Raw genomic sequence first — 12,626 nt, forward strand, 5'->3', positions numbered from 1 at the left:
TTTTGTTTTTTTGTGGTTTTTTTTTGTGGTTTTTTTTTTTTTTTGGTTGTTTGTTTGTTTGGTTTCGCTTTTCTTGCTTCTTCCCTTCCGGCTTGAGATGATGCTGAGCTGACTATTTCTATTTCATTCAAACAGGAAGCAAACTCACAACGACCAAGTCCAAAAATGGCGAATCTGACGCTTTTGTGGGGAGGCATCGTCGTCGTTTTGCTCATGGCCTGCCTTGCCCCTCAAGGCACACTGGGCGACATCCACAATCTCCCAACACTCTGGACAAACGCGGCCAAGACCACCCGTCCGCAACTTGCTGGTCGCAGTGTCGTGTTGGCGCCTGACGGTGGCCGAAACGCCATCTCAAATGCTTACGAATACAGCATGGGGCTCAATTCCCAGCTGCCCGATGTCTATCATAACGAGATCATGATTCGTTACACTCAAGAGTACCTCGCCAACGCGGGTGCAACCGTCTTCATGACACGCGAGCGCTGGTTTGGCACGTCCGACGAGCAGATTCTGGACGATCAATCGCCTGCCAACTGCATCAAAACTGGTGGATGGACTTCCTACGGCATTGGGTTCCTCGGTTACCACTCGTACGTATTTGGCGACCTGAATGCAGAAACAGCCGTCGCAGCTTTCGTGACCACCCTTGCCGCCGATGGGTACTATCCCGTGTACATTCGTGGTTTGGGCGACGGCCAAAACCGTGCCTCTCGCACGCTCATTCGAATCTTCCATTCTGGTGGCACAACTACCCTGTACATGAATCAAAACATGTACAGCAGGCAGTGGATGTATGCCGGTCGCTACTACTTTACCAAGACAGGCTTTCGCGTCGAAGTTTCCAACAAGCTTGACTTTGCCGTCGACGCTGGCAGATGCGTCATTGTGGATGCAGTTCGCGTCGGTTGCGGTTCCCTTGGCGGCTATCCTCGCTTCCACTACGGCACGTCCAGCTTTTTGACCTACATGAACTACACTGTCAGCACGAGCTCGGCAACAGCGATGGCTGATTTCAGCAAGCAGATGATTCAAGGCGATCTGGAAACTGCCAACTGGCAAAATTGGGCGCTTTTCTATCTTGTGAGCACCGCTACTGGCGACTCTTCAATTCGTGGCACCCAGGATTTCAGCTACAGCAACGTAAGTGCATGAAACGGATTGTGTGCTTTTCGCGGTACTCTTTGATTAATGATTTTGCTCGATAGGGTCGTACCTCGTCATACACGGGCATCACCAGTACGGCGATCTACAACTCCTCATTGCAGGCCGCTTCGGATAGCTTCTGCGACGCCATTCATGCGGCCGCAGTTTCAACGGGTCTTGTAGACAAAGCCAAGGACCTTCATCAATGGCCGCCGCTTGATTCGTCCTCACGAATGCCCACCATGATGGCCATTCCTTATTACGCCTCCAACAATGCAGACATGCTACTGGCTCAGTCCGAAGCGGGTCGCGAGAATGTACGTACGCTGTGGTCTTTGCTTTCATGAGCTAGTGCATTGAATCTCACACAAATCTTCTTCCTCCATCAAACAGCTCGGGCGCGCATACTACAAGGGCATTGCCAAGTACTTTTCATCGACCGCCACCATCATTCCGCTCCCTGTCAACTACCTGCACACCATCAACCAAGGCGGCAACGTGGTTCGAGTCTGCTGGCGCCAACCTGACGACACCCAAGAGTCCACTGACGCTGCGACCGCGTTCAAGATTTACCGGTCTACCGATGGACGCGGATGGGACGATGGAGTTATCGTCGCCGCTTTTACGTACCTTAACAGCTTGTGCTACGACGTTACATCTCTGACAGTCGGGCAAGTCTACTTTTTCAAGGTTGCCGGTCTCAATGCAGGAGGCGAAGCGTTGACCAAATGGACGGCAGCGGCGCGCGTGACCGACCCTGCTGTTGGTGTCACTCGTCCGCCAATTGTCATCGTCGACTGCTTTGTCGAAGGCTTTGTGCACACTTCTACCAACATCGAGGGTCGGTACACGCGGGAGTATGTGGTCGAGCACGCCCTGTCGATTGCTGGAGCCGGTTACTCGTTTGATTCTGCATCTGCAGACATCTTTTCTGAGTCCCAATGGGTTACCACCCACCTAGCAATGTACAAGGCGGTTGTCTGGGCGTCGGGTGATACGGCCGCCAACATCAATGTCTTCCCTGCTGTTGCGCAAACCGCCATCAACTCGTGGATTGCAGGTGCCTCCTCTGCAAGCCCTCGCTCGCTTTTCGTCAGTGGCTCGAATGTCGCTGCTGGCCTTAGTGCTGCGGGCAGTACCAGCCTCACCTTCCTCAACAGTCAACTCAAGTCCACCTTTGTCAACGCCAATGCAAACACTTTCGTTGTTCGCCCGAACGCTGGATTCACCATGAGCGGCACTGTGGGCTTCAACAGCATTGTGGTGCTTGGGAACCCATACGCTGTCAGCTCGCCGGATCAGATCGGCACAGCAGGCACAGGAACAGCGGCGCTGTACTACGGCCCTTCGTCTGGGACGAATGTCGCTGGTGTCAGCTCACGCAGCACGGCAGGATATTATGCTTCCTTCTTGCTCGGCTTCCCTTTTGAAACGATCAACTCGCGAGACGAGCGCGACAAGTTGATGGCTTCGATCCTGTCCACCATCATGTTTGCAGCTCCTGACTTGCCCTTGGCGCTGCCGTCCGTCAGCTCGGCTGCCAGCATGGCCACGCAAGCTTCTGTTGCTTCCCGAAGCTCTGCTTCGATTGCAACCACCGTGTCTGCAAGCGTTGCCTCAATTGCTTCGATTGCATCCACAGTCTCCGCCACAGTTGCTTCGGCATCGTCTGCATCAGTTGCCTCAGAATCGTCTGCATCAGTTGCCTCAGAGTCGTCTGCATCAATTGCCTCAGCATCATCAGCGTCAATCGCCTCGGCATCGTCAGCGTCGGAAGCGTCGGAAGCGTCCCGTGCCTCAGCTTCTGCCTCTGTGGCCTCCGAAGCGTCAGCGTCAGCCACTCAAACCCCGCAATACTCGTGCCACGTTGAATGTCAAGGCGGCTGCACTGGCCCAGCGGACACGGAATGCGTCTCCTGCGTGCACTTCAAGTTTGGCGCCCGATGCGTCGCCTCCTGCCCGATCGACTATGCAAGCAAGGCTGATCATGTTTGCGCGCCCGTCCCCAATGATTCCTTGCCCATCGGAGCGATTGCTGGCGGTGCTGGCGGCGGTGTCGTCCTGCTGTTGCTTCTTTTGCTCATCCTGCTTCTTGTCGTTCGTCGCCGTCGCAGCAAACCTGCGCCGAACGCCGAAGCCCCTGCCCCGCAGTCCACGATGCTCTTTGCCAACCCGCTGCTCGATCATGGCGCTGAAATGGATGGCGTCTATGATACGCTGAATGCCCCTGGGCCCGCCAGAATCAGCAGCCCCGACTATGAGAAAGCGATGCTCGCGGCGGAGTACGAGGCACCGCACCATCCTGGTCAGGAACAGGAGAGTACTTACGATACACTCGGAGCCAGCGGAATGGCTCCGTTGCCACCACCGACTGTTAGCGGCATTACGTATGCCAGCATCTCTGCGGCTGATAATTGAAATGAGATCTGATTGTAGGCGTTTTGTCCGGTCGTGGCAGCAAATGATCATGCTTTGGTGCTGTGTGCTTCGACCACATTGTGTGATGCATTGGTCGTGATAAAAATCCAGATCCATCCTACCAAAATGTCCCATTGCATCACAAGAACGTTCAAAGACATTTGTAATAGACACAGAAACCGCACACACACACACGCAGAATCAAACAAGACAAAAAATAGACAGCAAAACTACAAAGATAACAACAAGAATTTTTTAAAAATCAAAAATGGCGCTGCGATGCGATGCGATGCGATCAGCGAACGCGCTTAATCGTTGAGAGCAACACAAGCCACGCTCGACACAACCGCCTCGTTGGCAGTGTTCTGGTTGATGGTGTAACTGTTCGCAACAAAGATTTGCTTCGTTGAGTTACGCACGGTGATGAGCTGCGTGGATTGAAGCGGAATGACTTGAATGAGGTTGCCGTTCACCAACGTGCGAACTTCAATGCTATTCGTTGAAAAGCCCAAGATATTTGGGAAGGCATAAACTGTTCAAACGAAAACATTGGGGTTTGGTGCGGAAGCAAGGAAAACGAAAGACACGTGAGTATTTTCACTTTATCATGGAATGAAAAGCGAGCACCAGAAGCCATTCAACTTACCAACAAAATTGGGCATAATGGTCCACCGAACAATCAAAGATCGAGTGCTTTGGCCTCGCCTGTTGACAAAGACACCCAGGTCTATTGTTCGAGCAAGAGAAACGAAAAAAGCAGAAAGTCAATCAGCGCGAACAATCGACGAGCAACGCAACCAACATCTGTCTTGAGAAACTCACTGTTGTAGCAGACAAAGAACTCATCACTGCCGAGATGCAAAACATCTACCGGCCTCATGTCTGTCCCGGTGGCATGAAGAACATCTACGCTGGCGTCGCTCGTGTCGTCCAGCGAGACAAGCGCAAAGTGGTCGGAGAAGCCGAGCACTGCAGATTGTCCGCTGATGCCAAGCGTGACGCAAGTGTCGGAAAGCCCGATTGCCTAATTTTCGGGTCACAAGAAGCAACGCAAACACATCAAAAGGTCAGCTATTTGCCATCCCAGAGGCATCACCCACTTGCATGACCATTCACAACCAAAAAAAAAAAAAAAAAAGCAATGAAAGCATACCAGTTGTCGCTGGAAAATTCGCGACGATGCCTGCCAGCGATAGACAAGCAGCGTCTTCTTCACAGACACGCAGAGCCGGAAGGACGTGGTGGCGTCCGCGGACGATTCCCAAAACGGGTCGAGCGCGAAAATGTTGCAATTTTTCGTGTCCTCAAGCTGGCACTCAAAGATGGCCGGCTGGGACGAAAGCGCACGCAACGAGACTTGCTTGAGGCCGGCAATGTCGTAGTACACAATGTAGCTGGTGCCCGGCGACGCAGTTGGGGCGGCACAGGCAACCAGCAGGTTGAGCTCTGCAATCACCGAAATCTGCGTAAACGAACGCTCAACATGCAGAGGCAGCTTGAACATTTCGGGTTGGCCGGGATTGGTAGAGCCAGGAATGCTCACAAACGGGACGTAGATGTAAAGACCGGCATCTGTGCCGAGCACCAATGCCTCACCAAGCTTGGCGCCGCACTGAATGACGCGCGGGAGCAGTGCTGCACAGATGGCTGGCTTGTACAGCCGCCCGGATGGGCCAGCTGATGTCGACGACAGTGTCAAGCCAGAAAGATCCGTGTTCGAAGCGGAAGGGGACGTGGATTCCGAGAACGAGGAGCGCTCCATCACGGGACTTGTAGGAGGCGAAATAACGGGTGCCATGTTCGTCACGGAAAGAGACGGGAAGCTTGAGGGAGAAGCAGAAGAACTACCTGCGGCAGGAGTAAAGAATGTCTCGAGCAAGGGCAGCTTGCGTCGCAAACTGCTTCCAGTGGAGCTCGCTTTCGAGTTGTTCAAGCCAGAGCCGACCACAGCTGCCATCGAGGAGAGCGACTTGGAGCTGTTGACGGACACAAGCATACCCGATGAGGTGGCTCGATCTTCAATGCCCCTGATGAGCTGGGTGAGCGTTCGATGCTGGCGCTGCTTGAACGCCGGCGAAGCGAGCGTCGCCGTCTCGCCGTTAATCAACTTGGTGAGCAGGAACTCTCGCAGCTCGACCTCGGAGGTGAAGCGAGGCGGCGATGGCAGCGCGGGTCCGTACGGAGGGACGGATGTTTTGGAGGCAACGTTCAGCAAAAACTCGTACTTGTTGGTCAACTCGTTAAAGACAGGCGAGACCACCGCAAAAACATGCAGGTAGTGCGATGCCACGCTGCCGGGGTCGAAAGCATTGACTTCCATTGACAAGGAGGGTTGAGAGCTAGCTCCTCGTCGAACAGAGGCGGGAGACTGGGCAGGCAAGTCGTCGACGCTCTCGGCAGTGGTCGGAACAACGCCCTCGGGCAGGTCTTCAAACACAATGGCACAAATGTCGTTGCCAATATGACGCTTTCGCTCGAGCTGTTGCTTGTCACCCTCTGCGAACGGCAGAAGGGTCGAGACGTGGAACATGATTTCGTAATTGCTAAACCTCGTGTACACAGAGTGCGTGCCAGTCGTGTTGTCTTTGACGTCAAGCCCAGCGCGGAAGTACGGCCAGCCTTTGAGCTCCACCTTGTCGCCGAGCACCTTCAAAAAGTCGTCAAAGCGCGGCGACCCTTCGCGGTTGGAGAACATGTGCTCCTCGTGAACCTGGTGGGCTTTCTTGTAGAGCACACCAAACTTGAGCTGCCGTGTTGTAATGTAATCTTCGATCTGGAGCAATTCGCGCGAGATGTCTCCGTCAATCTGCTTGAGTTTGCACGAGCTAAGCGACGGCTGAATGGCGCGGAGCAGATGGGTCGGCGTCAGCGACTGACGGTCACGCACGGCAACAGTCAGATGCTCCAGGCCCGTTGTCAGCCACAGAATGAGACGATACTGCGTGTACGGGTTGACTGGCAAACCCTCGGTTTGCGAGGACACGAGCTGCTCGCGGCGGACGGAGAGAACAAATGTACCCACCCCGTCGCTTTGGCTTCCCAGATAGTTTTGGTGTTCGCGTGTATTGAAATGCTTGGCAAACCAGGCCGTGGTCGATTCGTCGTTTTCCACGAGCGGGCGCTGAATGCCGTACTGGGAGTGATTGTTGCCGTCCTCAACGTTGAACTGGTCGCCGGGCGTTATCATGAGACATCCGTTCGAATTGCTGGTGCTGCTGAGTTGGGTGTTGCTAGTACCACCCACGCTGCGCTGTTGCTGGGTTGAAGATGTCGGGAACTTGCGCGTGTACAGCCCAGAAACAGAGCGTTGGCGAGCGGCAATCATGCCATCGTCAGGATCAACATGGTGCTCAGTCAGGTAAAACCGGATGTGATGGCCTTGGTGACGCTGCAGCAACTCGTTGATTCGCTCAGCATCGTCCAAGCGTCGCTCCGACACGTGATCGAGCACCAAATCCAAGCAGAAAATATCTGCAGAAGCGCGAGGAATGTCGTGCTTGCCCACAGCAGCGCGCAGCAAGCTGGCGGCCGTGGTTGTGGCAGAAATCGCAAAGGTGCGGAAGGAGAAATCGCGCCGATAGACCCGCACGGCGGGAGGAGTGTCGGCTCCGCCACCACTGACGCCACTACTGGCTTTCGTTGCAGACGCCGATGCGGCACTCGGGGATGACACTGCAGGGGCTGATTTAGATGTGGAAGCAAGTTCGGTGCCGCGTGCACTTGGGCTGGAGGAAAAAGCCGCAGGCGGAGCTGGGGCCACCAAACGGGCAGCAGCCTCTGCTCCAGCTCGAGTATCTTCAAACACGGGCGGCGGTGGCACCGTGTTGGAATTTCGCTCGCCATTGGTTGCGTTGTCGCTCACGCTGAGATCTTGCGATGAACCGCGGCTTGGAGTGCGCAGGGTCGCAGGCGCGGTTGCGGACGTTGCTGCAGTTGTGAGAGCGGCGAGCTGCGAGACGGGAATGGCACCTAGCACATCTCCGGAAGGCGTCCGCGAGCGAGGACGCGAGACTTCCGCCAACGGGGTACCCGAGGTTGTTCGAGAACGAGGTTGTCGCACCACAGCGGCGCGGATGGGCTCGATGATGACGTCGTCACTCAAGTCGCTCACTGGGGTAAGCGTCATCCTCTTGGCCTTTTTGAGAGCGGCGCGCATGAGCCACGGAATCTCTTCGTCATCCATCTTGCGCGATACGGTGCCAGATGTCTCGACGAGGCAATAGGTCTTCGGATCAATGTCGCCTTTGTTTGCCTTGATCAATGCCAGCTTGACAACGTCTCCGACCGTGTTTACTTTGAGCACCTTGAAAATGGTATAAGGGTGGTCGGGTGTGACGCCATAAATGCAGACAACGCCTTCATCTGGAGTGATGGACAAGGTTCGGGACCGCCCCAGTCGCTGCTGCTGTTGTAGTTGTTGTAGTTGTTGTTGTTGTTGTTGTTGTTGCGGTTGCGCAGAATCTGAAGGCGAAGTGCTGCCTGCTTCCAGAGCAGCTTCGCTCGCGTTCGCATCGTTCGCGTATGCGTCAGAGTCAGAGTCAGCCGCAGATAACACAGAGTCTCGGGGACTGGACGGCGTTTTTGACGAAATGGAAGTGGGCAGGCCGAGGAGAGCGGTTGAGGTCAAGTCGCTCGGCTTGGAGATGGACTCGTCAGAACCCGAATCAGAGTCCAGTGGGCGAATGGCGTCCAAATGTGTGTCATCGACAGTCTTGGAGTGGCGGGCAGCAATCTTGGCAGCGGCTTCGGCACGTTGTGCGGCCTCGTGCTCGTCGACCCGCGCAAGTTGAGCCGGAGTCGCGACAGCAAGCACCTGCCAGGAATCTCGAGGACGCAGGAACAGCCGCTTGCTTCGTTCCAAGCATTGAGCAGCAGTGAGAGGAATTTCGGCATCGTCGATGACGCGTTCGCCATCCATGCCGGTCGTCTCTACCAAACAGTACTTGCTCGGATTGGCTAGGACATTCTTGGCACGAATAAGCGCCAGGCGCACAACATCGCGAGCAGTGCTGATGCTCAGCACGGTAATGTTGCTGATCGCAGTTGGCTCTTTGGAAACGTCGTAGATGCACAGCAAGCTTTCCGCGTCCACAATGGCAGAGATTGCACGTCGTTTCCGGAGCGCGCTCGAGCTGCGAGAAGCGACCGTAACGGCCGGCTCTGGATTGGAACCGCTGCTCGGCTTGGCGCTGCCATCTTGAATGATGACGGGCGCCGTCTCGATCGACACGCGTCGCCGTGGCGATGCAGTCCCGGAAGCAAAGGCAGCCGCGTTTGCGGGCGCCATCATCTCGGAGACGGTGTCGTTCACGGATGCAGCAATGGCTGCAGAGTCATCAGCGCGGGAATCGATCAGGGCAGCAGCAGTAGTCGCGGCGGTTGCCGACACATCTCCTCCACCCAACGCACCGTCTTGTGGCTGTGATTGCGTGTTGTCCTGCTGCTGTAGCGTGCCAGCAGCAGCTTGTAGAGGGATTGCATCAGAAACGGTTGTAGATTCATGAGAAGGAGCAATCGCAGGAGACTCGAGTTGAGAAGCCGAATGTGCACTCGAAACGCGAAGTGGTGGCGGTGGGGGTGCGACGCCGTCTTCGCTGCCAGCGCTGCTCAGCGAAGTAAGAGACGCCGCTTCATTCAATGGAGGGGCGGCAATTGCCTCTGACGAGCTCGCGCGAGAGGCGTGCTCAAGACTATGTGAGCTGGCGTGCAAGCTCCCACGGCTTGCATCGTCCATGCCTTCGCTCGAATCGCTCCCGCCACTGACACTCCCGTCCACGCGCTCATGAGACAAGCTCAGTGGAGGAGTGGACAAGTGGGCAGACTCGGACTGCTGCGGGAAGACAGGCTCGAGTTTCGCCAGCAAGGCATTTGCACGCGCGAGATCTTGCTCCAGCTGGTTGGCTCGATCGGCCAAGAGCAAGCGCTCTCGTGTGGACGCTTCTGCCGCTGCTTCCGCTAGCACGGCACGCGCTTCGAGAGCTGCGATGCGAGCAAGAAACTCGTCCTGCTGCTGGCGAACGCGCTGCTCGGATGCCTCAGCCGCCTCGGCGATGACGGCCGCAGCAGCGTCGCGGGCCGCCCGAATTGTTGCAGCCTCTGCTCCCTTCGATTCCGCCTCGGCCTCCTTCAACTGCAGTTCGAGAGCCGCAACACGTGCAAGGTGCTCGGACTCTTGCTGCCGTGCGCGCGATTGCTGCTGCTCAAACTCGGTTTCTTTCGCTGCACGTTCGACACGGCGTGCCTCGAGCATGAACGCCAATTCTTCACGATGCCGGGCATCCTGCGCTTGAAGCTCACTGGCACGACGCGTGTGGGCTTCCACCAGTTGACGCTTCAAATCTGCAATTTCCTGCTCCAAGTCGCCGTTGTTGGCTCCGGAAATGCTGCTGCTAGTGCTGACACTGTTTCGACGCTGGTCGAGCTGGTCAATCGACGGCATCGAGTTGAGCGACGGGGTGGAACCCAGTGGGAGCTTGAACCCGTCTGACGACGCTGCAGCGTCCGCCATCGCCTGGTGTTGCTCCAGCTGCAAGTCCTTCCAGCGGCGTGCCTCTGTCTTGGCCTCGTCGCGCTCTTGCTCGAGCTCGCGAATCTTCTCCAGTAAATCGGACTCGGTGGTGGACTGCGACCGCCTCCGACCAACCTGGAGCGACAAGGAGGAGTTTTGGGGTGACAGGCCGGGAACCTCATCGGATTGCTCGGCCGTGAGATCGGCAGAATCAGACGCTGGGAAGGTCGATCCGGAGCCTGACGAACTGCGCGAGGCAATCGCTGGTCGCTGGCGGTATCCTGAAAACGAGGCGTTACTCCGTAGGGTTGAACCAGCGGCCGAATTGACCTCAAACGACTGCGAGCGAGTCAGAGAAGCAGATACGCCAGGTGGTGCCGTCATTGGCTTGTTGACAAAGCGCTGGTGCAAGCACGCCACGTAAATCATCATGGATGTCTCGTCAATGTGCGACTCGGACGAGCACACGTCATTTGCGTCCAGCAAATCTGGAACTCCGGCTAGTGTGAGCGCCTCCAATGCAGCCTGCGTGTTTTGTACCTCGTTGGTCTGAACATGAGAGTTGAAGAGAGAGTCAGAGTGAGAAAGTTGAACCGAATCGTCATAAACATGCATGGCAAACAGACAAAAAAACACACACACAAAAGGTAATTCCCAAGAAGCAACGCCGCTCCTACGTACTTTATCCGTTGGATAGTTGTATCCCTCGCAAAATCGACTGGCCAAAGCGCATAGGGGCAAACCGGTGCCAAAGCTGCGACCAAAACAATTGAAACACAGCAATCAGCGCACCTTCACCGCACCTTCACCGCACCTTCACCGCACACAATAGGGTTGGAGATTCAGACAATCCAAAACCCAACCAACAATCACCACCAACAAGACAAGCTGTCTGACGACGCACCTGCGATCAAAGTTGGCAATTTTCAGACTTTCGTCGACCGACTCGGCAACTGATTTGCACCAAGCAAGCAGCACGTATTTTACTCGCGCTCCGGACGGTTCGCCAACGACTACACAACTAAACTGATAGCGCCGCAAGATGGCGTAGACAATGGCCATGACTTGCTTCTTGTTGCCGAGCTCAATGTCTTCAGCGCTCCATTTGAGCGCCGTTTGTGCAACCTGCTGCAGAGTCTGTAAACCCATGTGCAAGTTGTCGATACGATGCCACCGCCGTTCGGGCACCACGTGAAAGGTCAACCGGGTGCCAGTCAGAATGGACAAGAGCCAGCAGATTTTGGTGCCGTCCCTGCGTCCAGTCAACGAATGAGTTGTTGATACAGCAACAGCGGCAGCAGCAGCAGCAGCAACTTGTTAGACACCGAAATGCAGTTTGTGGGGCGTTCCTTACCGGAAGTCAGCGTCCATGTTTCGAACACCATCAACGTCTACCTTCGCGAGGTGGTGGTTAACCCATCGAATAAATGTCTGTGTGTGATGCAGAGCAAGAGGGGAGGTTTTTGTGAGCACCGGCCAAACAAGCATTGACAAACAACAAAAACAAACACAAAAACCTCATAAAATAATAAATAAGAGTAAATAATAACAAATAGAATAAGAATAAATAACCGTAAATAATAAAAGAATAAATAAACAGATGAAGAGTCAATGTTCGGCTCCATCCCCGGGTCCGCCACCGCTCTTCCGTCCCCCCCCCGTCCCGCGAACTCGTCCAACACTGAGCTTCAAGTCAAAGAGAGGAGGACAAGAAGGCGGGGTGTCGAATCAGCGTCACTGAGGTCAATGAAGCGTGAATGGATCAAAAAAAAAAAAAGACAAAGTACATCCATCCCTTCCCATCCTCTCCCCCACACACACACAGCCGAATGGGTCGCACGCAATCACAGCGTCATGTCGTGATGTGCACGCTTTTCCACAGTTGCTCGGTTGGCGGTGGACGGGGAGAACAACGGAAGGAGCGGTTGGACCCTGCAAACTCACTCAACTCACTCCCCTCCCCTCCTCGCGCGGTTTCGCTCTCGTTGTTAGCTGCAGCTGTGGCGGCGGCGGCGGCTTGTTGTGGTTGCTTGCATTTTACCTTCTCTTGAGTGGTCGCTTGCTGGAGTCGCGTCTCTGGCGCAAACCGCTTCCGAGGCGAGCCCGCGACAACGGCGGATGTAGCAGCAGCAGCAGCAGCAGGAAAGCTTGTCGCTGAGCCTGGAGGCGACAGACCCGTCAGCCCCGCCTCGCCGCCATTGCTGAGACTAGTGCTGCTCACGCTGCCAGCGCGCAAGGAGGCCGATGGGACTGCAGCGCTGCCGGTGCTGCTGCTCTCGAGGGCAGACATTGAAGAAAAAAAATCAAACCAGAAAGAAGCTTCTCCAAAACAAAAAAAAACAAAAAAAAATCAAAAAAAAAATCAAAAAAAAAAAAAGCAATACGACGCAAAACAAAACGACTGAGACTTGGTGAGTTTAAGTTAGATACTGAACGAGGTTTGCGGAAGGTGAGTTGAGTGGATGGAAGCACGACTGTTGATGACGACGGTGGTGGTCAACGACGGAGAGAGTTTGAAACAGAAACAATGCTCTGATCTCTTCATCCGTCACAC

At 55.1% G+C, this 12,626-nt stretch overlaps 2 protein-coding genes across 2 annotated transcripts; one reads left to right on the plus strand and one right to left on the minus strand.

Annotated features, from left to right (window-relative positions):
- Positions 1-1,379: 1,379 nt before the first annotated feature.
- On the plus strand, positions 1,380-3,681 carry CAOG_01854 (hypothetical protein; the record flags this gene model as incomplete). The annotated part of the gene is made up of 2 exons (XM_004364665.2): positions 1,380-1,463; positions 1,540-3,681. 2 exons carry the CDS (start codon positions 1,380-1,382, stop codon positions 3,562-3,564), a joined length of 2,109 nt encoding a protein of 702 aa, XP_004364722.1. The 3' UTR covers positions 3,565-3,681.
- On the minus strand, positions 3,679-12,437 carry CAOG_08551 (hypothetical protein). The gene is made up of 8 exons (XM_011271831.1): positions 12,114-12,437; positions 11,427-11,503; positions 10,977-11,324; positions 10,754-10,826; positions 4,718-10,621; positions 4,387-4,588; positions 4,211-4,291; positions 3,679-4,096 (listed from the first exon to the last, which is right to left on the minus strand). The coding sequence occupies exons 1-8, from the start codon at positions 12,360-12,362 to the stop codon at positions 3,873-3,875; spliced, it is 7,158 nt and encodes a 2,385-aa protein (XP_011270133.1). The 5' UTR covers positions 12,363-12,437; the 3' UTR covers positions 3,679-3,872.
- Positions 12,438-12,626: the final 189 nt, after the last annotated feature.

This window comes from Capsaspora owczarzaki, assembly GCF_000151315.2.
Source record: "Capsaspora owczarzaki ATCC 30864 unplaced genomic scaffold supercont2.2, whole genome shotgun sequence".
NCBI lineage: Eukaryota > Filasterea > Ministeriida > Capsasporidae > Capsaspora > Capsaspora owczarzaki.